Genomic DNA, 27,303 nt, shown 5'->3' on the forward strand with positions numbered 1-27,303 from the left:
ATTTCAGCCAATAGTTCCCTTTCACCTAAATCTTACACACTGGACCTTTAAGGGATTAGATATCAGTGGTCAACGGTCACATTGACCTTGTATGGATGGAAGTGAACAGAAAGAAAGATCTTTGGAGACAACAATTGCACTTGTGGCATACAACCACAGTGCTTTTTTTAATATTTAAAAATGAATTTGTACTAGAGCTTATGTGTAACTTACATAAATTATGTTTGTCAGTAAAGAAAAGTTATTTTTATACAATTAAACCCTTTTAAAACCCATCTAACCTTGTGTGTGCACATCGTTTTAGCATGTGATCATTGCAGTTTTGTAGTTTAGATGTCTGAGAATATATTAGTCAATTACTTTCTTCAAGAACTGCCTGAATTATTGAAGTCAATTGCAATGTTATACAAGTACTAAAGGTCATTGCAACCAAAGGTGTTACTCTTTGGAACAACTGTGATGACAAAATGCAAACTTGTCCAACTTATATAAAATTGAATTTATTTTTGGAGAGGAAATAGCACAGTAAGACAGAATATGATATGTAAATACTTTATTTGCTTACATTTTGTTTATCTGCCCTGGCTGTGTCATCGTGTTTATGTTTACTGACTGAGACTGAGCTGTTCATGATGAAAGTGGGAATATTGTGGCTTTTCACAAAATGTTTGCACAAAATATGAAAAAAGGGGGTAGCACTCCATAAGTATGCACTTCTTCCTACTCTGTTTCGGACATGATTTATTTATTTTGAACATGTGTTGTTCATTTGTTTGCAGTGCCCCTTTTACTTACATATATTTGATGTTCAAAATGAACAAAAATCTAACCTCATCTATTAAGCCTGTGGAGGCATGTGCACAGCCTGATGATGTCATATTTCCCAACAGGGTAACAATGAAGAGCAACAATAAGACATTGAAATCATGACTGTGGTCGGAATGCAACTATTATTTATTATTTTAAGTATAAGCCTGTCACAGTCAGTCTTAAAATGTAACTTCTTAATGGGGGCTGTCGTTTCCATTTAAATGTAGGAGTTTCCTATTTAAAAATGAAAGCCATTACTGTTCTATTAGATGGTTTACAGTGGCAATAAACTAATAAAGCACATACGGACACAACTGACTGTCGCAGAGGCCAAACTCTTCAAGGATCATTACATCATGGCAGGAGCCAGCTGATGATCAGAGTTTCTAGATTAAACTGAGACATTTAAATGAGCAGAGAAATCATGAGAGATTTTGCACAGTTTTGAGCTCAGAGAATATTTCCTTTTACATATCATTGTACTTAAGTTGCTGCAACAACCACAGACAAATCCTTTGCTAAACTAAAAATAGCAACGCCACAATTAAAATGACACTGTTCCAATTAAAAGCATATACAGACATATACACAGGATATACACATAACAAACACATCAAGCACTGTGACACACATCATGGCTTGAAAATAACACACAATGCACAGCCCGCACAGGGACGGCACCTGAAAAAACAAATCATGCTTGCACTATTTGTAAATATGCTTTATTCTATTTTCTGTATGAAGCTATTTGCTGCTATTTTTCATTGTTATATTTCTTTATATTTTTACACTAGACTGGTGAGAGAAGCCTCATACAATTTCATTTTACCTGAGTATAATGACAACATACATATTTGAATTTGCATCTCTGTAAAATATAACTTTACATGAAATCTAGTACCTCTAAATTGTATCCAAGTACAGTACATGTATTTAGTTACTTTACACCACTGATCATAAAGTACATTAAGACTCACTCCCTTTCACATTTTATGTTGCAACCTTATGCTTAAACTATTCAAATTAATTTCACCCCATAATGGCAAGATGAAAAACAAATATTAGCAAAATGTTTCAAAAGGAAAAACATTGCATTAGCAGGTCTGGCATTATATTTTGACATTTTCCAGTGATTCTGTAATGGCTGCACATCATAAAAATGAGGCTGAGTAAATTGGACTGGCTACAAGTGACAGGCATCTGCTGTCTGACGGCCTGAAGGAGAGCACACAATTTGATTAGACAAATATCCATGGAAAGTTAAAGGGCTCTGTGCCTGTGCTAACCACTCTAGCTCACATGGAGACATGTCATCAATGCAAATGTTCGTTGAACACAAAGCCTGTATGTCATTGTTTCCTATAAGATAGCCCCACCCCAACACATACACATGCACACACACTGTCCAGTGAAACCCAGTCTCTCTGACCTATGTGCCCACTTACCTTCACTCTAATACTGGTGTGCGCCTATGTGCCATGAAGCACAGTCGGATTTTTCGTTCTTCGCTAATTCCTGCAAAGATGTGTTAATCATCTGTGTACAGCCAAGGTAAGAGCTCTTCATCTCTGTGTTTTCATCTCTGTGACATATGCGATTATTATTTGAACTAGAGGGAATTAAGATACTAATGCAACACCATGAAACATGATTTTTTTAAACTTTTGTAACAACCACCCCACTAATTCCTGTCATCCTCATTGTTAGGATGTTATGGAGGTTATGTTTTCCCCTGTCCATTTGTTTGTTTGTGAGAAATATATTGTATTTCCACGAGACAAGGATGTGGTATGGGTCAAGGAAGAAGCCATTTGGTGTAGCTTCGCATCAGGGGGCAGATTGAAATTACAATAATTCATTTAGGGACCTGAGTGAGTGAAATTTGGTGCAGCTTGATTGAATTAAAGGGGACTGTCGGGCCTTGGTGGGTCTAAGGGTCATTCTAGTTACTGCATGTAAAACCCTCACCCTTGTGGTCAAACAACAGAGAACGAAGTGATCAGATTAATGTAGCCTGCATGGATACTTCTCCCCTCAAAGAATAAGTGGCCGTCTGTGCAGATTTAGAGGAAGCAATTATGCGATTCATGTGAAATGGAGAACTGGTTCTGAAGAATGTTTTGCTCGGTCTGTGAAAATCTTTTGATCCTGGAAATAGAAAACTGAGGTAATGTGTAATTCAATGAAATACAGTAAAATGAGTAAATCAGAGCAGAGATGAACATAACTTTTGATCTTAAAACTTTACTTATATGAAGTATGTAAAGTTTATAATGTCGTCATCTTGTAATTCAAACAAAATAACAGTGTATAAAGAACACACCAACACCTCTAACTGTGAACAATAATGGTCAAGCTTTACATATAATTCAAATATCATATAATTACATTGTATTATTATAATTTAATTAGAATTATTATTATTTTTTTAAATGGTATGGTACTATGTAACATATAATTTAAATATAGATTATTATTATTATGTGTAATATTTCCCCACAATAATTTAAGGGACCTGGCATGACCCTGTATGTATTTGTTTACATACAAGCAGCCAAGTGTACATAAATATGTACATGTACATTTGTCAGACAAGGTTGAACACTTCATTGATCCGCTCGTCTGTGGTTCCTCCTCCGCTGCCTCACTTGGGTGAAACGTTAACAGGGAAGCCTGCAGATTTGTTGCCATTGAAAAGTAGGGCAGTTGCATGGTGTAAAGACAACCAGCCTAACTTTGTTCATTACTTTGCCATGCAAACACAAAACACTTCAAGGCGCCACTTCTCCACTTTTCATTGGAAAACTACATAACATTACTGACTGACTTCACTGATAGGGAAAGTTGTCCATTGTTCAATAACCACAACATAACATTGGCTAAAATAACTCCATGAAAATGAGGTTGGCAAGGACTCTACCACATTAGCAGGCCCTGAACAGTATGCCACCAGTGAACAGGAGTGAACAGTACGAAGTGAAAACCACCAGCTCCTTGTTTGTGTTCACTGCTCAAATGCAAAACAATGCAAATAAGTTTGACTCGTTATTACATCATATGAGCTCTCAGCAGTTTGTAAGGAAACACAGACAGCTGCTGATAAGAGCATCAAGAAAGCCTGACTCAAAGATTGCATCCTTTGAAGGATGCAGCCTCTGAATTGGGATACATCTTATGTGTTTGTGTATTTGTGAGGGTATGCATTGTCATTCTCATCTGACATGTTTTTCCCCAGGAAAAGATAATGTTTTCCAGAGTGTGTCTGTTTCTGATTGGAGCTGTGTACATCTACTATCAGGTAAATATGCTTCTCAGTCTGGGTTTTATACTTTAAGACAGAAATGTAACCAAGTGAATGTTTTTAATATACCCACTGTTATTATATCTTTATGCTCTATTATAAAATTTTTGTTCAATCAATTGATTCTTGCATGTATAATAACATTAATTCACTGAATATTAAAAAGAAAAAAAAGAAAACCTGGTATTTGCTGTAGAGCCTCTGTAGCCATTTTTCCTCTGCAGGCGTATAAACATGTATACATTTTAATCTGACATAAGACTGAATCATGACAGCAAGTACAAGTCTGTTATTTGCCTGTTTGTGTCGTTGCAGGTCAATGCAGCAGGTGAGTCATTTGGCAACATTGACCTACATTCAATAACATATAAACTAATCACTTAATAATTATATTACAATAAATATGACAATTTGCAGCATTTCCCACAGAATTAATTCAGTCTAAGGCGGAAACAGTTGTGCAAGTGCATGAAGGTCACCCTTATGCACAACATTTTTTTAGGCCGTTTTCAGACATTTGGCGACAGAGTTTACCAGTAGTCTGCCTTTCACACACCCAAGGGAGGCTTTCTGCATAGACGCATCAAATCCGTCCCGTCTCTGTAAATGATGGCCCCTGAATAGAAAGATCCTAGCTCCCCCACTGAGAAAACTGGCAAACTTTGACTCTGTAATAATAAAGCAACCTCTACTTTTATTTAACCTCCTCTGTCATCCATAACAGTGCATCGGTTTGCAGGCAGTTTAAAGTTAAATAAACTTCTGTCACAGTCATCCCGAGCTAAGTTAGAAAGCTCTTATGTACATACAAAAGTGCTAATGTCTGTTTTTAAAAGGCAGTTGTGCTTTTGTTGTTGCATCAGTACTCATTTTTCTGTTTGTAGGAGAAGTCTTCATTGGTGACCTGGTAGTGAAGAGTAACTTCACACTGCCACAGCAGCAGCTCTCACTTTCGAACGTTGATGTCCATGCGAACATAAGCAATCTCACAACGGTGACGATCGTACAAACCAAGCTGTTCTCAGGTATCTTGCAGGAGCACTTTCTTCTTTCTCTGGTCATTTCACACTTTGAAGGGGGAAATACAGGAAGTTCAATAAAGATGCTACAATTTGTTTGATTTATTTCACATCCATACAAACTGGTTTCATGAAATATATTTGAATTAATTAAGATTTCTTAGATGTAGCATCACTAAACCTAACACTGGCAAATAACAGGTGTCCCTCATCTAGTTAACACTCGCTCTAGCTCTGTGTTGACCAACCTATTATGAGTTAATGCATGTGAAAATATCAGACAGGAAAATAAAGGAAAATAAGCTTTAAAGTATTGCAGTCAGGAAATCTAAATTTATAAACGATTAAAAACAATTATGACATTTTGCACTTTATTTTTGATAAATCAGCAATAGCTAGCAAATTCCTAAAATACATTAATAAAATTCATGTCCCCTCAAAATTACAATGATTTGCAACTAATATACAACAGCATGAACCTTTTAGTGGGAATGTAATGTCACCTGAATTCTTTTTTCATTAACATAATCTTTATGGCATTAGCAAGTCACCACAAATGTTACAGATACAGAATGCTCTAATGTTTACTTGGTTAGGTTTGGAGAAAATCTAACCACAGATGGGACTTATGATGCAAACCCAGACTGTCAAAGTCTTTTATTGTGTGTCTGAATACATCTATGGGAAATACAATCTTTGCCATCACTGCATAATTATTGTTCAATTTAATTTGTTGAAGACCAGGTCAATGATGAAAACTAACTTTGTTCCCAAAGTTGGCTACATCCTTTTATTTAGACAAAGGACACTTCTTTATTAAAAATACTGTTTTGTATAAAATTATCACCATATGTATATTTTTTTAAATTCTGAATCCAACATAATGAGGAGAACATCTGCCTAATATTTTTCTTGATCAGCTGATTTTCATTTATTAAATCCAACCATACCTACAGTCACAGTAACCTGGCATAATTCATATTTTGGTTATTACATTTAATGTTGCAAAAAATACTTACGATTTCAAGCCAAGTTGAGGGTTTAAAAAATCTGACGATTGTGCTCCACTTTCTAGAATGCATTTCGACTGGTGCCGATTCCAGTTGCAATTGCTCTGGTGGGTACAGTTGGAGCAACAACGTGTGCTACGGCTTCGGATGTTGCAACAATACAGCATGCACACAAAATGTGTCCCATATCACACCACTCTGCATTCCCAAAGTCCAAGGTACCAATCATGATATGTGACCTCATATTTGTAGTATTTTTACTACTACTATACTGTATACATTACTGTAGAGAGCAGAAACAAACCAATGATAATATTTTCAATCTACAGTTTACCTCAATGGATCTGTTACACTGAATGTGCCCTGGGATAATACAAAAATTGCAGAGGTAAATTTTGCTCATGTGACAGATTTATAATACCAGAGGATGTTTGTCTCTAAAAACCACAAGTCAGATATACATGATTTAACACTCTTTCTTTTCAAAGCTGGAAACTGCCTTCAGATCTAAAGTGAATGGTGTTGAGTCCCTGAAGATAACTGACCACAGGTATTGCGCCTTGCTCTGAAAATATTTTTTAATGAAACACAAAACAACTTCCATATCATTACCCAAATGGACACTTTGGTATGTCATTAACCAATATCTTTATGAATTATTTCCAAATCCTAAAGCCAAAGCAACCGTACTGACTTCGAGGCAGTCATCAGCGTCAAACTAAATACCTCTGTTCTTCAAAACTTGGTGACTGAGCTGGAAGGGCGTCTCTCGGCTAAAGTTTGGATCCACACTGTAGGTCAGTGAAAAAGCAATACAGTTTATTGTCATTCATTAAGATCACAATGTTGTAGATGATGCCTTTGCATTTTAGCTGTTACCTATAGACTACTGTCTATATTTTGCTCGATGAGAAAATAGAATATATGTATAATGTGGCATTCATGCATCAGGAGTAATCCTACCTTTTTTACTTTATTTCTAAAAACCCAGTTAGTGAATCTGGTGTTTTATTGATAACTTGTTCTCTCTAATTTTCTCTTTGCTAAATTTCCTGATGTTCTTACAACCAAAATATCTGTTTTCGCTGTAAACTACGGTGAACAACAATTTCATGTATAGAATAATGAACCGCCTGGGTTGCACTAGGTGCATGGTCAGTGCATGCCTGCTGCATCGCGGATCTGCTGCGTCATGTGCACGTCTGTTTGCTGCCTGCCTGCTGCAGGGCTGCTGCATTAGGTGTCTGGTATGACTTTTGTATTTCCTTGTAATAAAAGTAGCCTAGAATAAAGTCAAGACGTTGCACACGCACCGCTCCAGCATCGACTGTGGCCTGGGCGTTAGCACATTTCTGTGCACTCAATAACTTATGTTACTCAGAAAAAGCAGGTTACACAGCTAATCTGAGAACATTAACATTAACAAAACCTGGTGCCTGTAAATCTGCATATTAATGCAGGAGGTCAGTATTGGATTCCTCCCTAACCCCTCACCTTATGACAGAAGAATGACTGGGTTTGTTAATTGTATTGTCAATTAAAAGACACATTTCGTGCAAATTTGTTCATGTTTATACTGTGGGAGCAACAAAAAAGGTCAAAGCTTTCAATCATTCACTCATGCATGTGAGTTTGTAATGGTGATTTAATGGTGTCATGGTATGTTGCTCTGGATAAGAGACAGATGAATGAAGGTTCTCACAAACCAGTGGACATCTCTGGAGAATTTCCTAAAATTGAATTTCCTACAATTCTCCAGAGGGGCTGTATCGCAAAATGCAAATGTCCGTGTGAGAGGCTCCAGACATTCGCTGGAGTTTCTCCTCCTAGAACACTACAAAACCTCAAGTTAATGTCTGAATGAGCCGATGTGAAAACAAAGCAGGAGATCCTCCGCAGGATTCACCGTGATACGCAAATATGAAGAACAGCAAAGAATACATGTCAGGATGAAAAAGTGGTGTCATACATGTAGAAGATACAGAGGAAAAGCTTTTGTTGATGACGGACAACGTTATTTATATATTATTACTTGCTTCTGCCTACTGCACCAGCCCTGACCTGAACACTGCTTTGAACACACCTGAGCAGAGAATCTCCTGCTGTGTTGTTCATGTGTGAAAGGAAAACTCTGGAGAAAGTCTGGAGCCCATTGTGCGGACATTCTCTGGAGTGTATGTCTGAAATCCATTGTATTGCTTTGTATTCATGTTGCCTTCTTCAGGAATGGTCACCATCACATCTCCAGAGGATAGTGTGCGCCAAGATTCGAACGCAACACTGAATTGCACAATTGAGGAGGCACCAACCAGCTCTGCCTGGCACTTGATCAGGAATCACTCGCGCTTTGAGCTCAGCAATGGTAGTGTGGTGACACTGTCAAAATGTAAAACAGTGGGAGGCAAGTCCTGTTTTGAGGTTTTCCTCCAGAGAGTGACTGGCGCCTGGTCAGGCAAGTACAAACATTTCACACTGACATATTTTCTAAGTTGACACTTGATTGAATTAATGCTCTTCTGCAGCAACAACTTGCCTGACATGAGTGTTTTCCAGTGAACATGAAGTTTTGAAGTTCTGATTGACAATGTTGGTTTTGTAATGTGATTGGTGCAATGTCTGTGTGAACAATGGCATTGTACTGAGAAAAAGACTAGCAATATGTTTGGAAAGCTTCCCTGATATACAATTAGTCCAAAGAGAGTGCTCAGTGCTTCTGCCATTTTTCCTCTGTTAAAGGAGTACTGAAGTAGTCTTTCCTCAATCTAGTTGAGGCCCAGTTGGCATATGGATGTGGGCCACTTCAGGCAGTGACGCAGCACAAAATGGTTGTGAGCCTAAAGTGGTGGTCTATCCCAAAACAAATGTGGGCCTTTTTTTGCAAACATGTGGTTCTCTAGGGAGAGTATAATCTGGATGTGAGCCCAAAGTGGCACATGTGGTAAATGTTTAATATGGCCACAATATCACAAAAAAAATTCAGGCCACCTATTGGACCTTTGGTTGAACGAATTATATTGCTATGGCTTACTTGTGGCCCAGATCCTGCAAACAGGAGAGGAACGCCCAAGTGCCATCATTCCTTGCTCTATGTGAACCACATGACAATGTTCGATGTGGACCAAAACAATTTTGCTATGTGGGGGGTTAATGGCAGAGGATATTATACCTTGCTAAGCCTTATGAGGCAAGTTGTGATTCGTGACTTTGGGCTATGCAAATAAAGTGTGATTGACTGATTGATAGATTTATTCATTCATTCATTGAAAGCCTCACTTCCTCTTGTTTGTGTGAATAAATGAGAGGACATAAACATAAATGTCTCCTGCACTTGGAAGCAATCAAAATGCTTCATGATTCAGTTTGAGCTCATAATCCATGTCACATTCTGTTTTCAGCCATAGAATGTAATTTACTGATGTGTATCCCACAGGCACATATGAGTGTGGATTGACTATTGGGGCAGTCACACACACAGCCAAGGCACAGTTGAGTGTGGCTCTCCTGCCTGAAGTGATCACCATGAAAATTGATCCACCCGTAGTAGACTGTGCAGTGAACTCTAGCGTTAAAGTCACTGCCACCATCCAAACTAGCACAGAGAGCTTCACTGTTTCGTGGATGCATACAGGAATGGCGCTAATCCAAAAAAAAACCACAAGTAAGACAAACCTACAATATATTTCCCTCTGTGAGCTGCAGCACCAAAATACATGATGATATTAACACAGACTTAAATTCACTTACAGTTAAACGCATGCAAAATCCAGAACCACAAATGGAGCCCTTAAACTAACATTTGTTTTTCGTTGCAGCTTCTGAAGATAACCTGGTCTATTCTGTCAAGTTAAACGTCTCATGCCAGAAAACGACTGAAGCACAATCTGTTTCTGTCACTTTTAAAAACTCAAAAGGACAAAATAAAACAGAACGAGTGGATATCCCAGTCATTTATAGTACGATTATTAAACCTTTACTAGATTTCACCTCATCCAGTTTCTAATTGTCTTTAGTGTAATTTATTTATTAGATTCAATTATTATACTTATTTGATAATTATTTCCTTGAACCATCTAATGATGTGCTCCATTTTTTTCTAGAGGGTTCAAAGGTTTGCGATAAGGAGGAAGAAAAGGATGTGCTTTGGCCAAAAACCCCAGATGGAAGTACAGTGATTAATCAGACATGTGGAGAAGGCAAGGTTGGTAACAAGTCTCGTACTTGTAAGGGCAACACCTGGAAGTCTGTGATCTCCAACTGCATCAGCCAAGAGTTGAAGAATGTTGAACATGAAGCAGAGGTAAGGGCAGCTTTATGGCTCACGTAGCACTCAGAAAAGTAAGATCCTGTCTTTTTTTTTTGCAGTTATTATAAGTTTTATAAAGTTATACATGCCAGGAACCAATCACTGCTAAGAATGCACACAAGAGGACCTATAAGTTTCTACTTACTGCCTTAATATACATTTATGAGTCTATTGTTCAGCACCTTGTATTACAACTTTGTATTAAAGGCTATGTTTATATACTGTATATCAAAACTAGGCGAAAAGCAGATCCTTCCATTAGCCACCATTCTAAACATCTAGCTCAAAAATGTTAATAACAAAGGCCATGCTACTCTTTGTCAGCAAGATTTATTGTCAACATAAGCAGCCCGTGTTTCTGTGACAACTTCACAGGTAACATCATAATATGTATAGATCTTAGTGGTGTCTAGCCAGCTAATGACTGAACCCTTCATTGTTTTGATGGTAATAGCATGGCCTGACTCTGATATCTAGAGTTTTCCATACTAAAATTCAGGTAGTATATTTGCAATCAGGGAAGAGAAAGAGAAAAGTTACCAACTTGCCTAACTTCTTAGTCAATGTGCAAATTGGCAATGAAAGAAGCAATGTTGGTTTAACCATGTGCTGGATTATCTTGTAGGATTCTTGGAATAACTAAGAACCTGTAGCAAGTCAAGTTGCCTTGACTATGCCTTTCTGCAGCAAAATGTTTGTACTCAAATGTCATACACTATTTCAGGACTCAAATGTGTTCTTTCTGGTAAAACATTTAAAATGATTTAAAGAGATAAAATGATCCACTATCACCAACAAAATCATTAATTTATGCAAAGGTCCTGTTTGCCACACTGAAAATACAATTTGAACTATTTTAATATTATAATATTATCGTGTCCTTTTTTTCTATTTTTTATTTTGTATACCAATTTTGCTCTTTAAATGGAAAAAAAAGTTTGAATCTCAAATCTATCTTAAAACCACTCACAGAAATGATGGAATAATACAATTCACAGCTGTTTAGACTCCATTTTCATTAGGTTAAGGTGATGTAATTTGTGTTCTTTTGTAGACTAACATTAAGATATTTTGTTTCTAGATGTTCGAGAAGGGACTAGGGGCTACACCAGAAGCGGCCTTGAATATCTTTGAAAGATTTAAGAACACTACAGATTATACTAATTTCGATGACAACTTTGCTGAAGTCCGTGCTTCCGTCAACGTACTAAATTTGATGGCCAAAGCATCAGAAAATACCACCTTGATGGAACCTGTCCTTTCTGTAAGTCCCAGGTGGTTGTTACTACTTTTACTATAATTGATGTCGAGTACTGAGCTCCGAAAACTTCTCAACACAAAGGTCTGGGATCTTTGCTGTTTCCAAAAGTATTAATCATTTCGTTTAGCCTTCCTGAGCAGATAGAGTTGGTCAGTTGTCATGGTGATAGTTGTTTTAACCTCAGTACAAAATTCATGTGATAATAAATGGGGGTGAAAGAAGGTTCACAGTTCAAATCCCAGCTTGAAATGATATATATAAATAGATGAATAATTAAAATAAAAAAGTCAATAGTTTTTATATATTGATTATTGACGTTCTCCACATGAATGCACTTAGGCTTGTGTGGTGAAAAACTCTGATTACAGCCTTTACAGTTTCCAGGTGGCTCCACTGGTCAACAAGAGACTCTGCTACTCTGCTCTTTTCTAATCACTCACACAAAAGAATTATCTTGATAAAAACCTGCTAATTCATCTTTATGAGGTGTCGCTTCTTCTGCAACAATGAAGTTAAATCAATGATAAAACTCCCTCAATGATATCAGATCATGAATCATGATAAATGTGTGTCTCATAAACTCCAGGGTGAATCAAACAAACACAAAGTAAACCTCAGTGCTGTTCATGTTCTGATAATTCCTGGTTAGTTTTTGCATTAATTGTTAACATGTAAAGTGAGCATAGATCAGTGGTGGAGTGACGAGGGAGGACATGCGGCACGGTACAAGGATGCTGGACCCATAATTTTAGGAGTGACAGACCTCTGCTGCAAAATTAAATTAGCAGTAACCCTGCCTACCTAATAGTGAACTTAGTAGGGACTGCATGACTTCAGATTTTTTAAAGTCGACTCTAATGTGATGAAAGTCAAGTCGACGTCGACTAGTCACTGATGACGTCATTCATATTTTTCCGTCATAAACGAAATCACAGAAGGAGGGAATGTTTTGCAACAATCTGTATTCATTGACAATAGCATCATGCATAGAAATCAAAAATCACACATAATATCAGGAATATCAACAAAAAGCTGTAAATCAGCTTTAACATTAATTTAGCATAGGCCTACACCTTAGGCTATACTTCTCTCACATCAGTGCAAAAAAAATACTGTAAGCAAGGGAGGAAAACAACGCAGGCATGGACCTGCAAACCTATTCACCACTATCAAAGTCCTGCTCAGACACAGCTCCTGTTTTTTGATCCTGGTTTGCGTGTAAAAACACAAGGGCATCGACGTGGGCAGGATGAAGGCTCACCCGCTGTCGCGTGATGGCATTTCCAGCCAGAGAAAAAATCCTCTCGCTCGGCGTGCTGGTGGCTGGAACAGCCAGGTAACGCTTTCCCAATTTAGTCAAGCGGGGGAATCTGTCCTCACTCTGGGCCCACCACTGCAGCAGGTTTTGCATGGTGGGAATTTGCAAGTGCACTGATTACTGGCTCTGCGTCCACTCTCTCCTGCTCGAGTCTGGCTTTTTTCCCCCTCACTGGCTCTCCCTCCCTGTCATCCACCTCCTCACCTATATTAAAATGAATAACCAAGTTTACCAAGGCCTTGCATTCAGAAATAGAAGACAATCTAAATCAATAGGTTGGATTAATTTCATTTTTGTCGCTGCCAGCTTCTCTCCCTCTTCTTCAAGTAGGGCGTTAATGTGGGTCTGGGTGGCCTTTTTTTTACCCTCCGGGATGAACTGAATATGCTTGAACCAGGCATCAAGTCCACATATAATGTATTTCCACACACCGCTGCTAGTTTGCTGCACAGACCCTCCAGCCTCCTCACCTGTTGTTTACTCTGAGGCGTACATGTTGTACTGGCAAAGTCACATGATCGCCGACTGGTCGACGTCACACACAAAACGTCATTGTAGTTCTTAAAGTCGACTGGGCTCAAACACTGTTCAGCCCTAAAACTCCTTAAAGTTACAGTGTGTAGAATTTAGTGATATCGAGTGTTGAAGTTTCATGTTGCAGCTGAACACCCCTCACCTCACCCTCTCCTTCCAAACATGAAGAAGAAACTGGTAGCCTTTAATTGTCATAAAAACTCAAAAGGTGTTTACTTTGTTTAGTCTGTAGTCTGAATGCAAAAAACATGGCGGCCTCCGTAGAGAGGACCCCCTCGATGTAAATATAAAGTATTTAAATATAAAGGGTCTTTTCTGGGGTAAAGAAAACTACAGTTCATACAGTTTAGATGAAATGAACTAATGAAAACATAGTGAGGATTATTATCCATTAAATTTCTGCCAATAGATCCCTTTCAACTAAATCTTACACACTGGACCTTTAAGTGTTTTGTGGACTCAAACAATTCACTCACCCCCCCATAGGCATAGTGGTGATAATGAGTAGATTTTTATTTTTCGGTGAACTATCCCTTTCACCAGACCACTCTTGGGGGCATAATAGGTACAAGGAGTGGATGACCAAAATCTCAACCCAATCAACAGAGACTGTGAGATCTTAATAGGTCAAGTCACAGAGAGTCAGAAGAAGAAAACTGGGGAAATATGGGGAACACTCTATGGGTAGGGTCCCTGGACAAGAGACTCTAATGATTACCAAAAACAGCTGAGAAAACATAAGCTGGTCATGGTGAAGAAGTCAAATATCATGGACCATCTTTAAACAGAGACAGATGTTAAGCTAAGTCCAGGCCATTTACACAACCATCTGTTATCACATGACCAAATTTCCACACTAACAAGTGTGGTGGCGTCCATTGCATGTAAATCATCTCCATGACAAGTGCACAAATTGTGATAAAAGCTTTGTAAAAATGTCAGATATTGCACTGATGTGTCATAATATGGTCTATGATTGTGTTTGAAATGGCTCACAAACTGACAGAACTCTAAAACTCTACATCATTTCTATGTATGTATCTGTACGATTTATATTTGTTTAGGTCGATCATTTTGTCTGCCTCTGATATTAGCTCTTGAGCCAACTCCAATTGACTTAGTTTATCCAATGTCTGCCACCTAGAAGGGATTTATTTATATTTATATGCCATATATCATTAGCCATGGCTGGGTACCTTGCTGGGGCTGTTATAACTTTGGATATTCTCCACATTATGGTTGGGTTTAAAATATAACTGATGGACAGCTAACATTGGAAGCCAACATTTTTTAGATAAAAGTGTGCCTGCTTAATGATTTTCTTTAATGATTCTTTTTAAGGATTTTTTAGAGGCAGCAAGCAATATGTTGAACGGATCCTGGCATGAGAGCAACACATCAATACGCCAGGACTTGTCATCAGAATACCTTAAGTCTGTGGAGGGTCTGGTGAAAAATATCCAAGTGAACAAGACCAGCCATATCAGCAAGCCAAACTTGGACTTCAAAGTCTGCTCAGAAGCGGAGTGTGATTTATCAGTGTTTAACGTCAGCGTGGCCCTAAATAACACCAGCAAGTTGAAAACTGTTGCTGTGAAAAAGCTGGTGGATAAATTAAATTACCCAATTCAGCAAACATCACTACCTCCGAACAGCATTTTAATAATAGCCACACTAGAGAACGGCAGTATGTCGTCTTTCAATATTACAATGGAGTTCCCTTACAAGCACCTGAACCAAACACCAGTATGTGTCTACTGGAACCACACGAAATGGTCACAAGAAGGTTGCACATTTGAGCCTAGTGAGGGTAACAACACAATCTGCAAGTGCAGCCACCTATCTGCATTCTCTGTCCTCATGTCCAAGAACGATACACCTAACCCTGCCCTAGATATCATCACCTATGTGGGCTTGAGTGTGTCCATCTGCTCTCTGCTGATCCTACTCATCATTGAGTCTCTGGTGTGGTCTGCTGTGGTCAAGACTAATCTCTCTCATTTCCGTCACACAGCACTAGTGAACATCGCCACATTCCTCTTGCTCGGCAACTGCAGTTTTTTGGCCTCTGCCTCACCTGAGATTCTCAGTGATGACTGGTGCTTAATTTTGACCATATGCAAACACTTATTTTTTTTGGCCATGTTTGGCTGGATGCTGTGCATGAGCATCATGCTTGTCCACCAGCTCATCTTTGTCTTCAGCCCGCTTAGGAAAAGAGTCTTCATGTTGTTCTCCAGCATCGTAGGCTACGCTTGCCCAACTCTCATTGTGGCAATCAGCTATTTGTATTGCAAATACACCAACAAGAACTACCATGATAAAGAAACATGCTGGCTAGTTTTTGAGAAAGTCTTGGAGGGGTCAATGCATGCTTTCCTCCTCCCTGTGGGAACTATTATTTTCATAAATCTTTTTTCCATGATGGTCGTCATTTTAACTCTGATGAAGTCCTCGGTCCCTGATGGCAGCAAGGCGGATGATAAGGAGACAGCTAAGAGCATTATTAAAGTGATGGTCTTCTTATCACCACTTTTTGGAGTAACATGGGGTATTGGCTTACTTCAGCTGATGTTTAAAGAAGGCCAACTGGAGCATACTATTGCTAGGTACAGTTTCACCATCCTCAATGCTTTCCAGGTAATTTGAACACAGCATACACACCAAACAAACTAGCAATGCAATGATCCACCTTTTCTTACTTAATGCCTGTTCTACAACTTAGAGTATTGTATCTGATGCTCAATCTGGCACCGGTGCTCTCTTTTCCCCAAATTGAATCTGTATCTGCTGTTTAGTTACCAAGCATATAATGGAGAGGTATGCTGAGGTTACATCCACACCAATGTCTTTTAGTTTTACAACCTGATGTCCACACTACACCAGTTTCTGAGCCCAGAAAACATTAACTTTGGGAAACGTTGCTCTTCCAAAAGAAAGCAATTGGCTTTGGCCTCCAGTGGTGAATACAACATGCATGATGAATTACAAACATTGCAAACCTTCAGTTTCAGAAACAGTTTCACCTTGTAGAAAGTCCAAGCACTGTTTATGTGAATGTACATGTGAGTCTGGACTGAAATTAATAGAGATTGTTTTGATTTTAAAATGTTTAGCAAGTAACTGTTTTTTTAATTTGATCCACCATTGCTTGAGGCACATTTCAAAAAGTCAAACAACCTCCTGCTGTACTTGTTATAGCCCTTTGAGAAAAAAATACGTTATTTATTATGAAATATGAAAAGTGTAGTCACTTTGACTTATTTCTCCTCCTACAGGGCTTTTTTGTAATGTTGACAGGGTGTTTTGCAGAGCGAAAGGTAGGTTTATCATTTTTACTTTGACTGTTTATGCTCTATCAATATCAATATGTTCATTGCTTTATAAGAATATACAAAGACTACAACACTGCCTGTGGGTCCAACATAAATGCATTACAGCACCTGATAAACCTTCCGGATATTAAGATTAGTTGTTATTTGTGTTATTATTAACAGGTGCGAGAAGAACTGTTAAACCGAATGGTAAGTTTGCCAAGACTGTCTATTCATAATTACACCACAAAATGACAGACATGTGCCTCATTTCTCTGTTTGCTTCTACTTTCAGTTTAAAGGAAAACATGACAGCCTGAAGAATTCATCCACATTTACAAAGGACAAATGAAGGCAGAGGTCAGTCTTATGTTGTCATTGATGTCATTTTTTAGCATGACTATAGTTGCAAAAAAAATTACGTCTGTATAGTCATGAAACACTGGACATTCTGACCTAATAATGGCAACAGATTGAAAGTTTAAGGAATCACAAAAGCATTCAAGCAATCATTAGGTTATAAGTCTGTACCAAATTTGATAATCCACACAATTGAGGTGGGAGGGAGCGATACTGTATTCCCACTTCCAAATTTCCTTGTAATATCTTCAATGTTATAAGTTTTAAGATTTTTATTGTCCCACACAATCATGCACACTGAGCACTACATGCAACATGGAGAAATTTGACCTCTGCATTTAACCCATCCGTGTGAACCCATCTGTGTGAACACAGCACACACGGAACACAATACACACAGTGACCACATGGAGCAGTGGGCAGCCATGAAGGTGCCCGGGGAGCAATTGTGGGGTTCAGTGAATTGCTCAAGGGCACCTCAGCAGTGCCCAGGAGGTGAACTGGCACCTCTCCAACTACCAGTCCACCTTTCATACTTCGGTCCATGCTGGACTTGAACCGGCCTCCCTCCGGTTCCCAAGCCAAGTCTGTATGGACTGAGCTACTGCCTGTGGCGATGATGTGAAGATGATGAAGGAATCTCCACTGACACCATCTTGCTTGAATAAAAGGTTTATTACAAGAAGTTCAGCATCAATACAAGCACTGCAGTATGCCTGGAGAGAGATTTGGAGCCGATGTGAATCAGTTTACAGCTGAATTTGCACGTTGGCAGTTGCAGTTATCTTCTCCCCCAAGTGTTTCTTTCTTGTTGCAGCATAGACTTTGAGAATAAATGTCATTCATTTCTATGTTTCAGGTGGTGCAGAGAGAAACAGCAACCTACATGTCCATGAAGAGAGCATGCCTTAGAGTTTGTTTTGTGGTATATTATAGTTCCTAGACACTTATAAGGTGAAGATGTTTGTTTTGAAAACAGATGTAATTATTAAAGGTCCAGTGTGTAAGATTTAGGTGAAAGGGAACTATTGGCAGACATTTTATGTAAAATAACCCTAGAAATGTTTACACAAGTGTGTTTCATCTAAATCGTATGAATAGTTGTTTTCTTTACCCTCGAATGGGCCCTTTATATTGAAAAACTTTACATTTACATCGGAGGGGGTCCTCTCTATGGAGGTCGCCATTTTTTTCACAGTCGTCCAAACTGGACAAACTAAAACCTTTTAGAGAAGCTACCACAGGTTTCATGTTTGGAATTGGAGGGTGAGGTGAGGGGTGTTCAGCTGCACCATGCAACTTCACAGCTACAAGTCACTAAATTCTACACACTGTACCTTAAAGTGAGGTTTATGATATAACTTGGTGTTTTTAAATGTAAATAGAACAATCTTATTTGAAAGGAAAGCCTGTAGATGTAAGTTTTGTGACATGATAAACATAACCTGTATGCTGTTTGTATAACCACTGTATGTATCTCAAAATTAGTAAGACATAGGAATAAAGACAAGGCACACTAGGCGTGATTTAAATAGTTCATTCCAGTCTTGCATTATTCACAACAGAAATAATTTTGCAGAAAACACCTGATTGCTTTTATCATACAAATAAATCTTTAAATAAACCACATTAATGACATACAAGTACCATAAGGTTTTAAGTCTGACAACTGTGGTTTTTCTCAACAGTCTTTAAAACAGTGGATTCCGGGCTCATTTTGGTTTTAGTCCTTTTCCTGAAATGTTATTATTTTTCCATTTCTTTCATGTGATGAATATATTCATTTTATAAGTGAATCTTAAATTAAGTTGCATTTTTCCTGGGGTGGGGGTCTATATTTGTAAAGCCTTGAGATCTGTCTAAATAAAAAAATTTAAAAGGCCCAGGATATATTTTCATATTTCCCTCCAATATTGACTTTGCGTTTACTGTGATGTCACTGCTGAATGATGCAGTGGAGGTATTAGTCCTCCACAGAGTGTTTCACTGAGCTCTCCTGATGACGGTGATGACGGCTGCTGTCAGAACTACTGTCCCGGCTGCGCCGCCAATCAGAGCTCCCAGAATGCCGCTGTGTGTGTTCACTTCCTCACATCTTTTGCCGGTGTAGTAGGTGGTCTGGGTTGTTGCACACCTGAAAAGCAGAAGGCACATACATCTGTTTTGACTGTTTAAAAAATAATACAACGTAAATGCAGGTTTCACATGAATGCACATTCCAGGCTGGTGTTTGCTTTAGCCCACATGTACGAAGCAGTCTCAGCAGGCTAGCAAGAGCAAGTAGGTTGATTGATTCACGTGAGTTTCACAGGACAGTTTGGCAATTTATAAACATGCTCACTTGCTATTTTAAAGGTTGGATGAGAAGATCACTGTCACTAACATAGAGCAGGAGTGATGCACCTAGTTTAGATTTACTCTAGAGGAAAGATTCTGTAGATGTATGACAGTTTCAGCCTGTCAGATTCTTTCTTGGGTGTTGTGGTAAAGAGGTTGTCAATCTACCTAGAAAGGACAAAGATTATTGATACCTGAGTTTATAAAACTGGAATACCAGCTTCTTTTGAATGCTTGGAATTTGATGTGGCATCCAAAGTTGTTTCCACTGATTTCAGTCTTAGTTTTAAGTTTCAGCTGTGAATAAGCATCTTTCTCTTTGTTAAACATCAAGACACATAATCATGAAGAATCCATACGAATATAACAATATAACCTTTCCAGGCTTGGGCTGAGAAATCTCTTAAAATTATACTTGTAATTTGTATTTGTTTTGTATTCATTTGTATTAATGTACATTTGATGAGCAAAACCGTCTACATTTTTCTCAAAAGTAGTCACACCATAAATATCAACCCCTGAAGCAAAGAAACACACACCTGCATGAGGCTTTCCCTTCACTCTCCACACACACGCCTCCATTAAAACACAGGTTTGGATGACAGGGGTTGGCTGCACGTGCTTGTCTGTGTTTTGGAGCCTGTGCTCTCACTTCCACTTCACCAATTGGCTTCTCGTCTGTGATGTCAGTTACTGGTGCAACCGGTTTGACTTCAGACTTGATCAAGTAGGTCAGATCTATCAAAACAACATGGTTAATAATCATGCTATAATAAAAGACATATACAAATGGCAAGAATTCAATATGTAAGTGAAAAAAATTGATTTCTGATTTATGTGAATTGTACCAGTTTATTAGTAGAATCTGTGGAAAAATGTAAGAATTTTCCCATCTACCTTGACAGACTGTTTATGGCATTATATTCCAGTAGTAGGCAGGAAAAGAGCTCAAATTTAACTTTCTCACCATTGAAATCAGCAGTAATGATGAGGTCATTGTTCTTGAGGAAGCTCCTTCTGTGCAGATGCTTGTGGGACATGAACGTGCTCCAGCCAAAATCTGGACCTCGGTAGCACCTGCAGCTGTCGTCCCACTCGGCCCCTGAAGCATTGGTTGGCTTGTTCCAGTTAGCATCGGAGTCTCCGAGGAAAGAAGGCATGAAAAAAATCTGTCACTCTTCGTTCACCGTAATAACATCACATTGGGAAACTGCACTTCAGCTGTGTTGTTACTCATCTCCACATATTTGTGGTTGAAACTAGATGTCAGGGTGAGTGATGATGTAAGAGATGGATTGTTCACACGGAGCAGTAACTAACATTTTTATATTAATGATGGATCACTTGACTATGTGTACGTGAAAGCAGTTTTTCATGACAAATTCATTCAATATCAATTTTAAAAAGTGACATTTGTGTGCTGTGTTTACAGATAATTGAATTGAATCCTGGAATGATATCTTGATATGAAAAAAACAACACAAATTAATGTAGACATTTTAAAGTAACTACAACTCACTTTGATGGCACTTGACAATAGATATAATATAATATAATAAATACTGACACGTAGTGACCTTATCCATGGGGGTCTCTTGTCCATATAGACATTTTTTATTAGCATGCATATTAGTTGCATATTGGTTCTTTATTAGTCATTATAAAGCACTTATTAAAGCCTTATTCTACAACTACTAGGCTATTAACTAACAGTTTTATATGATATATAATAATTTATAATCTCCTAATTACTGCTTATTGATAGGAAGTAAGGAAGTTGTTTTACACAAATTACAATATTAATATGCTTTGCTCAGTATGGACCTTATAAGGTGGTAGTACCACAAGAATAGTCATTCTCTCTTCAGTTCAATTCAAATCTATTCATATGTTAATGGTGTCCAAATAATTCTAAATTAAGTCTGTCTTGTGGGCCAAACATGTCATTTCACAGACCTCATTGTCATTGGGACTAGTGTCTACAGTCTCTGTAAAACCGAGATTCAACAAACTCACTTTCCATTGTTTTTGGATGAGGCAGAAAATCATGAGCCGAAACTATCACTGCTTGTGAACTTTCTGTGTCTCCGGTGCCTGTGATGTCGGCCTACCTGTGGTGAAGCTTCTTGTTGAAGACATCCTCAGTTTGACATCAGGATCCTGATCCATGGCAACGATGGTCGCCTGCCTGTTTGCAGCTGGCCACTGCATCACTGCATCATTTTCTCCACTGCAGAGGTGCAAGGTCATGCCAACATAGTCTGGATATGCAGGGTTTTTTCCATTTGGATAAACACTGACGCCGAATGAGTAGCCCTCAGAGTTGTAGAAACAATTGCTTTTGACAGCGCTTCCAGGAGAAGTTGTGTCGAGGAGCCCGGTGAAATTCTGGATCTGCCAGACGGCGTTGGGGCAAGTGGTCTCTGTGAGAGTGATGTCATCAATTAAGATGGCGCCTGATGATTCGGATGACCCTCTGATGCCTTGGAAGAAGTAACGGAACTTCTCTGTCACCTTGAGGGTCACGTGGGCTATTTTCCAAGCGTCACTTCCATCACCTGAGAGACAAAAAAACACAAATATTTGTGCAATAAACCCAACCACAACACAGAAAAGCAAGAAACTTGTTTAGAAGGTAGCAAATGATTGAAAAAATACCAGTGATGGTGTGGATTTTCCTGACACTGCGCACAGTTCCTGTCCCATCATCAGTCCTGATCCATATCACCAGTTTGTCCCCAGCCCCTCCGCTCATCTTGTAGAAGAACTGCAGGCACTGTTCGTCTCTTTTGGGGTAGAGGATACGTGACTCCAGCAAGGCACTGTTGCCAATCACACCTGAAGCTGTGTCAAACTTCATGAAGTAGCCAGAATCTAAAAGAAGGAAGTGGTAATTGTTGAGAAATGTATTACTGTATATGCCACTATATACCGTATTGTGAATATATAGTGTATATTACATTCTATCTGTACACCATTAAGAGAAGAGTGTCTATCTCATTCCACAGATACTCCCTTCTCTCTCTAAGCAGTACCAAGGTCAGGTTATAGATAAAGGACCAACCAACAGAACATTGTAGTGTCTAAGTTGAGGGACTTTCATCTCCAACTCAGATGCTCCAGACAGAGACACCAACTTCAACTCTCAACAACCTCAACTCGTTTGTGTATTCCACCATTGGAAAGACATGAGGACACAATGTGGTTTAGGAATGAATACTTAGACTTAACTATCCAATAGGATGTGAACACCTACATGTAACATAGAGAGTGACAGCAATTCTAGCCATTCATTGTTGTGCTGTTAGAATGGGTGACACAAGTAGAGGAGAGATATGGGGAGGCTGTGGGAGACATCTTGAGACTTGGGGGGGTTACAGTTGCTCATGTTACTGTGGTAGTGTTTGTATATTGGTCTCCTTCTGGTCTCCTTGATGCATCAAGTCTACATTGAACTCTTCTGCATAAGACATCAGCTGCTGCCTGAGTTCTCCTTTCATTATTTTATTGTATTTTAGTTTATGTCTGTTTAACATCAGTTGTGTCATGACTTGCCATTGACATGCCGTTTTCATCTGTTTTCATTTGCTACGGAACCAGAATGTAGACCCTGTTACATGGTATAAGAAAATGTATGTTGGCTATTCATATGTGTGTAACATTTTCGGGCACAGTTTTTTCAGTTTATTTGATTACATTATGTTCATTGAACTTCATGTCTGATGTAACTCTATTTAGGGGAAGAGCAAATATGCTAAGCACCTCTGCAGCGCCCTGCCAGAGTGTGATCAGTGTCGGCTGGACTGCTCAGCGTCTGCACCCAGTCTGCGTTGTCGTCCTCATTCTGGATCATTCCACAGATGTTGATGAGCTCAAACGAGCACTGGTCCAGGAGGGTGTGTGTGTTGGCTGCAACAGAAAGATTATCAACAGTCATTGATTATAAATCTTCATTGCTGATAAACCAGGTTGGATGAAACTAAGTTTTCTAACTATCCTCTGCATCATAAATTGTTTAGAAAAAGCTCTGTACACAACTTCCAGCACACAAACAATAAAAAGTGACAGTATATTTTAAGACTCACTGATGACAAGGAATAATTCAGAAGGATCTCTAGGGCATTACCACAGAGAAACAAGAAAACAAGCAAGTTTAGAATGGGAAATGTCATTAATCATTAATCCACAAATATGGATTGGTGCAAATTAAGAATGTAAATGTAATTTAGTTTCAGCAGCACCAATACAGACCAGGAGGCCACATAGCTAAACTGTTTCCATGGTCACCAGGTAAATATGATGTGACTTTAATTTTTAAGCAAAGATTTTTAAACACACTAGAACCAGCAGGGAGGAGACACTCACCACAGTCGTACATGCGGTTGAGCCTGGTGATGTCAACAGCACTGAAGTCCAGCCGCTGGCCAATGACGTCGTTGAAGTACGGGATGGTGGTGGTGATGGTGGGTATGCTCTCGTTCTTGTTGAAAGACAGAGGCCTGTAGTGCATGATGGACTCGTAATCATATGGCGTGTTCAGATCTGTGATGATGTCATCCTCATACTTTTTGAAATTGTGCTCCATCCCTGTAAGGGGAGAGTAACATTGTCACTGACCAACGTTAACTAAAGTTATACATACATGGTTTTAACAATTATATAGCAGACAACTATGGCAAACCAATTTTTAAAACAGTCTGTTTGAGCATATGTCTCTAATGTTTCCAAAACCATTGTTTCTTTTTATGACGGCCACGAGACAAATCTGAGAATTGTGGTGGTAAAATATGTAATAAGAACATAGCAGTGCATCACAGCACAAAGAAGGGCACACAAGTTTATTTCATCATTTAAACGTGGTCATTCAATGTGCTTTTCCCCTAATATTACTAATATTGTGGAATATTCCACTGTAAATTAGTTGTTGAACGTCATGATCCTTGTGACAAAGACATCATTTCTGGCGAAGAGAAAATGTGCAGAGTTTCTCAAAAGTGTTTCTTTTGTCTTTTGCAGACGAGCTTACTATATAGTCCTCATCTATATAGAAGTCTCTAAATTGATTAGGGGGTCGTGAATGAGTCTGTGAATGATTGTGCAATATAACAACAATCATTTTAATCAAATTCAAATGAAAGAAAAAGTTTGGATTTAGATATAGAGTTAGCTTTTTTTCTCAGATGGGTGCGGATTCTGCTGGGGGGAATTTGGAATCAATGCCTGGGCATGTCTCAAACTGTCCCTGAATGAAACACGGATGATGTACTTTTTGACCCACCTTGTTCAATCTGGTCCCACCAGATCTTAACATAGTTGTCTCTGTCAGAGCGGGACTGTTCGTGGTAAAAGCCCAGAGCGTGGAGGAGCTCATGCTGCACGATGGCCTTTGTGTCACATCTGGCCCCGATGGACACATTCTGTCCTTTTTTATCATCGCCAACGTACGACCAGCATCTGGAGTGACAAAAATGGAAAATCAGCTCTCTTTCTGTATCATGAGCTTTTTGTTGCATCAGCAGAGTCTTATCTTCGGTTCTTAATTCCTCAAATTTCATGACTTGACAGCACGGCCCATAAAGTTGTGCAGCAAACCGGAGCACTGCAACTCACCCTGACAGCTTGGTGAAGGAGATGTAGGTGCTCTCTCCCTCGTATGGCTTGAAGTCCACACACGATCTCAAGCGGTATTCCTCAAACGCCTGGAGGATCACACCTTTGGCATTCAGTTCTAAAGATATGGAAATGAATTTCCCAGTCAGCCCAAATTTTAGCTCTCCATCAGATTACATCTTAATAGAAATGATGCCCAGTGTACCTAAAGAGTCAGTTAAGATGTAAGGAATGGGAAACGTCCATCTTCTTGTTTCATCAAGGATTGCATTTCTGCTGGGCTGCACGACACATGAGAGTCTGAGGATGTGTACGTTTATGTTCTTTTCAAAAGTAATCTCCACACAGTGTGTATACTTACATTACCAGCGATGTCTCCCTCAAACAGATGTTTTAAATCTAAAAATTGAACATAACCACTGTCAGAGATCAGAAATTCTGCATATATAAATACATAATTGAACAAAGTGCATTATCACGGACAGGCTTTGGATGTTTACCTCTGTTGATCTCAAGTATGTCGTCCCTCAGTTCACCTGCATCTGCATTATCACCTGGAATGTACATGTTCTGTTAAAGCTAAAGATAAACAAAGAGTTTCTTCTATGTGTATTCGATCAGTAAAGTCAGTTAGAGCTAACCTGTAAATGCCGGAGCAGCTTGCACCTAGCGCACAAAGAGAGTTACATCTTACTTTTAAACATCCACAGAGACAACTGTTTGTAAGTGTAATTTCCAATTATAGAATTCTCTACCATCAAAACCGCCAAGATGCCGGTCAGCACAGCAGTTGTCCACAAACTGTCTCCAGAGGCCATGTCTGTGTTGTCTGAAGAGCAGCGGGTCTCCCTGATGCCACGGTCAACACGTCCATGAAGACAGCAGCTGAGGAGGAACTTTGATCAGGATTATTGTGTTTAATGAGTAACAAGCATTTCACACGTGTCCTCGCCGTCGCTCAGGCGGCTGACCTGTTGTCAGTTGCTCAGGCAGTGACAGCAGTAAACCATCGACCCTGAACACAGGCAGAGGGTCAGTACACATCTTGATACGAGCTGATTTTATAGCCAATTAAATGGCAGTTATGCCATTTATGGTTTATTAATTTCGACTGATATATTAATTTACTGCACTGTCCGATATCAGATGTCAACACAGCTGATTTGGCTGATATCAAAGGTAGGTCTGTATCAAGGTATTACTGTACTTCCATAAAGTTCAGGGGCTCACAGGCGACAGATTTAAAAAATTGTCTGTGTTGCCTTGTTTTGTTTGTGTGTTTTCTCGTAAATGGTGGCTTCTCTATATGCACTGATTTTATATGCATTGATACATTCAAATACTTCAAGCTGTCACATATGAATATTGGACCCTTCTAAGGACTGGTGTTGGGAAATAAGCTTTGGTTGTATACTCCATGTATGTTGTGCTTGTGTAACTGTGTTTTTCTGTACTGTCCCTCACAAATGAAAAATAATAATTTATAAAAGATGAGTTCTCTACTAATGGTCAAAGTTTAAAAAGGTGTATGTGTTCTCGTTTAACCCTCTCTACGTATGATTGCACATGCAGGCTTTCTGTTATAAATCTGCAATCTCAGAGTTTTATCTCATCTTAGGCTGAGATAAAATTGTGATGACCTTATCACAATTTTGTCTTCTGACCTGACCTGACAACAGCAGAAAAACACACGAACACACACACACACACACAGAGTGAACAAGACCACTCCACACAGCAGACATGACCAGACAAACAAAATTTCACGTACATACAAAGAACCTTGTCAAGGATCAGAGGCAATAACATCATCCATAGGACAAGCAAATCTCTAAAATGTATTTGTAAAAACCCATAAAATGAATGGGGACAATGAATTTGATTAAATTAATCAATATTTTTGCATTTTAGTTTGCTAAATCAAATTCTAAAAATATATTTTTATGATGCTACCAATACTGTAAATAGATGGACCACAAAAACATTTGAAATATATCTTCACTGCAGGCAAGTCTTTACGATTTGGGATTTTTAAAAATCTTGATAATAATCTTCACACCACAAAGTATGAAAGAAAACACACAGTCACACACACACACTATTTCTAACAATGGACCAACAAGTGA

The 27,303-nt window shown here is 38.8% G+C and overlaps 2 protein-coding genes across 5 annotated transcripts in view; one reads left to right on the plus strand and one right to left on the minus strand.

The window, feature by feature from the left end:
* The window catches only part of mep1a.2 (meprin A, alpha (PABA peptide hydrolase), tandem duplicate 2), a 28,224-nt gene extending 2,159 nt beyond the window's left edge, over positions 1–26,065 (minus strand). Inside the window, exons 1-14 of one of the 2 annotated variants that reach the window (XM_069515187.1) lie at positions 25,933–26,056; positions 25,819–25,843; positions 25,678–25,731; positions 25,539–25,576; positions 25,383–25,458; positions 25,178–25,295; positions 24,846–25,021; positions 23,933–24,154; positions 23,330–23,476; positions 22,226–22,441; positions 21,679–22,125; positions 20,535–20,708; positions 20,107–20,305; positions 19,214–19,364 (exon numbers count right to left, since the gene is read on the minus strand). In XM_069515187.1, coding sequence (XP_069371288.1) covers positions 19,214–19,364; positions 20,107–20,305; positions 20,535–20,708; positions 21,679–22,125; positions 22,226–22,441; positions 23,330–23,476; positions 23,933–24,154; positions 24,846–25,021; positions 25,178–25,295; positions 25,383–25,458; positions 25,539–25,576; positions 25,678–25,731; positions 25,819–25,843; positions 25,933–25,995 — 2,106 coding nt within the window. In that variant the 5' untranslated portion in view covers positions 25,996–26,056. Of the gene's footprint in view, positions 1–19,213; positions 19,365–20,106; positions 20,306–20,534; positions 20,709–21,678; positions 22,126–22,225; positions 22,442–23,329; positions 23,477–23,932; positions 24,155–24,845; positions 25,022–25,177; positions 25,296–25,382; positions 25,459–25,538; positions 25,577–25,677; positions 25,732–25,818; positions 25,844–25,932 lie in introns of those variants that run through there. The other variant, XM_069515186.1, reaches the window with a different exon arrangement.
* Positions 2,214–18,232, plus strand: LOC138405592 (adhesion G protein-coupled receptor F4-like). Of its 3 annotated transcripts, XM_069515181.1 has the most exons (18): positions 2,214–2,361; positions 4,046–4,108; positions 4,427–4,439; positions 4,996–5,136; positions 6,206–6,358; positions 6,470–6,528; positions 6,629–6,690; positions 6,816–6,937; positions 8,365–8,592; positions 9,571–9,798; positions 9,953–10,093; positions 10,238–10,437; positions 11,525–11,707; positions 14,898–16,196; positions 16,835–16,876; positions 17,054–17,080; positions 17,166–17,230; positions 18,090–18,232. In XM_069515181.1, the coding sequence occupies exons 2-17, from the start codon at positions 4,055–4,057 to the stop codon at positions 17,220–17,222; spliced, it is 3,009 nt and encodes a 1,002-aa protein (XP_069371282.1). In that variant the 5' UTR covers positions 2,214–2,361; positions 4,046–4,054; the 3' UTR covers positions 17,223–17,230; positions 18,090–18,232. The 3 variants fall into 3 exon arrangements, with proteins under 3 accessions (XP_069371282.1, XP_069371283.1, XP_069371284.1); XM_069515182.1 differs by lacking the exon at positions 9,953–10,093; XM_069515183.1 differs by lacking the exon at positions 14,898–16,196 and having other exon boundaries at positions 2,216–2,361.
* Positions 26,066–27,303: the final 1,238 nt, after the last annotated feature.

The sequence above is a fragment of the Paralichthys olivaceus genome, chromosome 19 (assembly GCF_024713975.1).
Source record: "Paralichthys olivaceus isolate ysfri-2021 chromosome 19, ASM2471397v2, whole genome shotgun sequence".
Classification (NCBI taxonomy): Eukaryota; Metazoa; Chordata; class Actinopteri; order Pleuronectiformes; family Paralichthyidae; genus Paralichthys; species Paralichthys olivaceus.

Excerpts from the sequence above, each read along its gene's own strand:
- LOC138405592 (XM_069515181.1), top strand. The coding sequence starts at position 4,055 with ATGTTTTCCAGAGTGTGTCTGTTTCTGATTGGAGCTGTGTACATCTAC. Across the intron at positions 9,799-9,952 it reads AATCCAAAAAAAAACCACAA|CTTCTGAAGATAACCTGGTC; the intron begins GTAAGACAAACC and ends TTTTCGTTGCAG. Across the intron at positions 17,081-17,165 it reads AAGAACTGTTAAACCGAATG|TTTAAAGGAAAACATGACAG; the intron begins GTAAGTTTGCCA and ends TTCTACTTTCAG.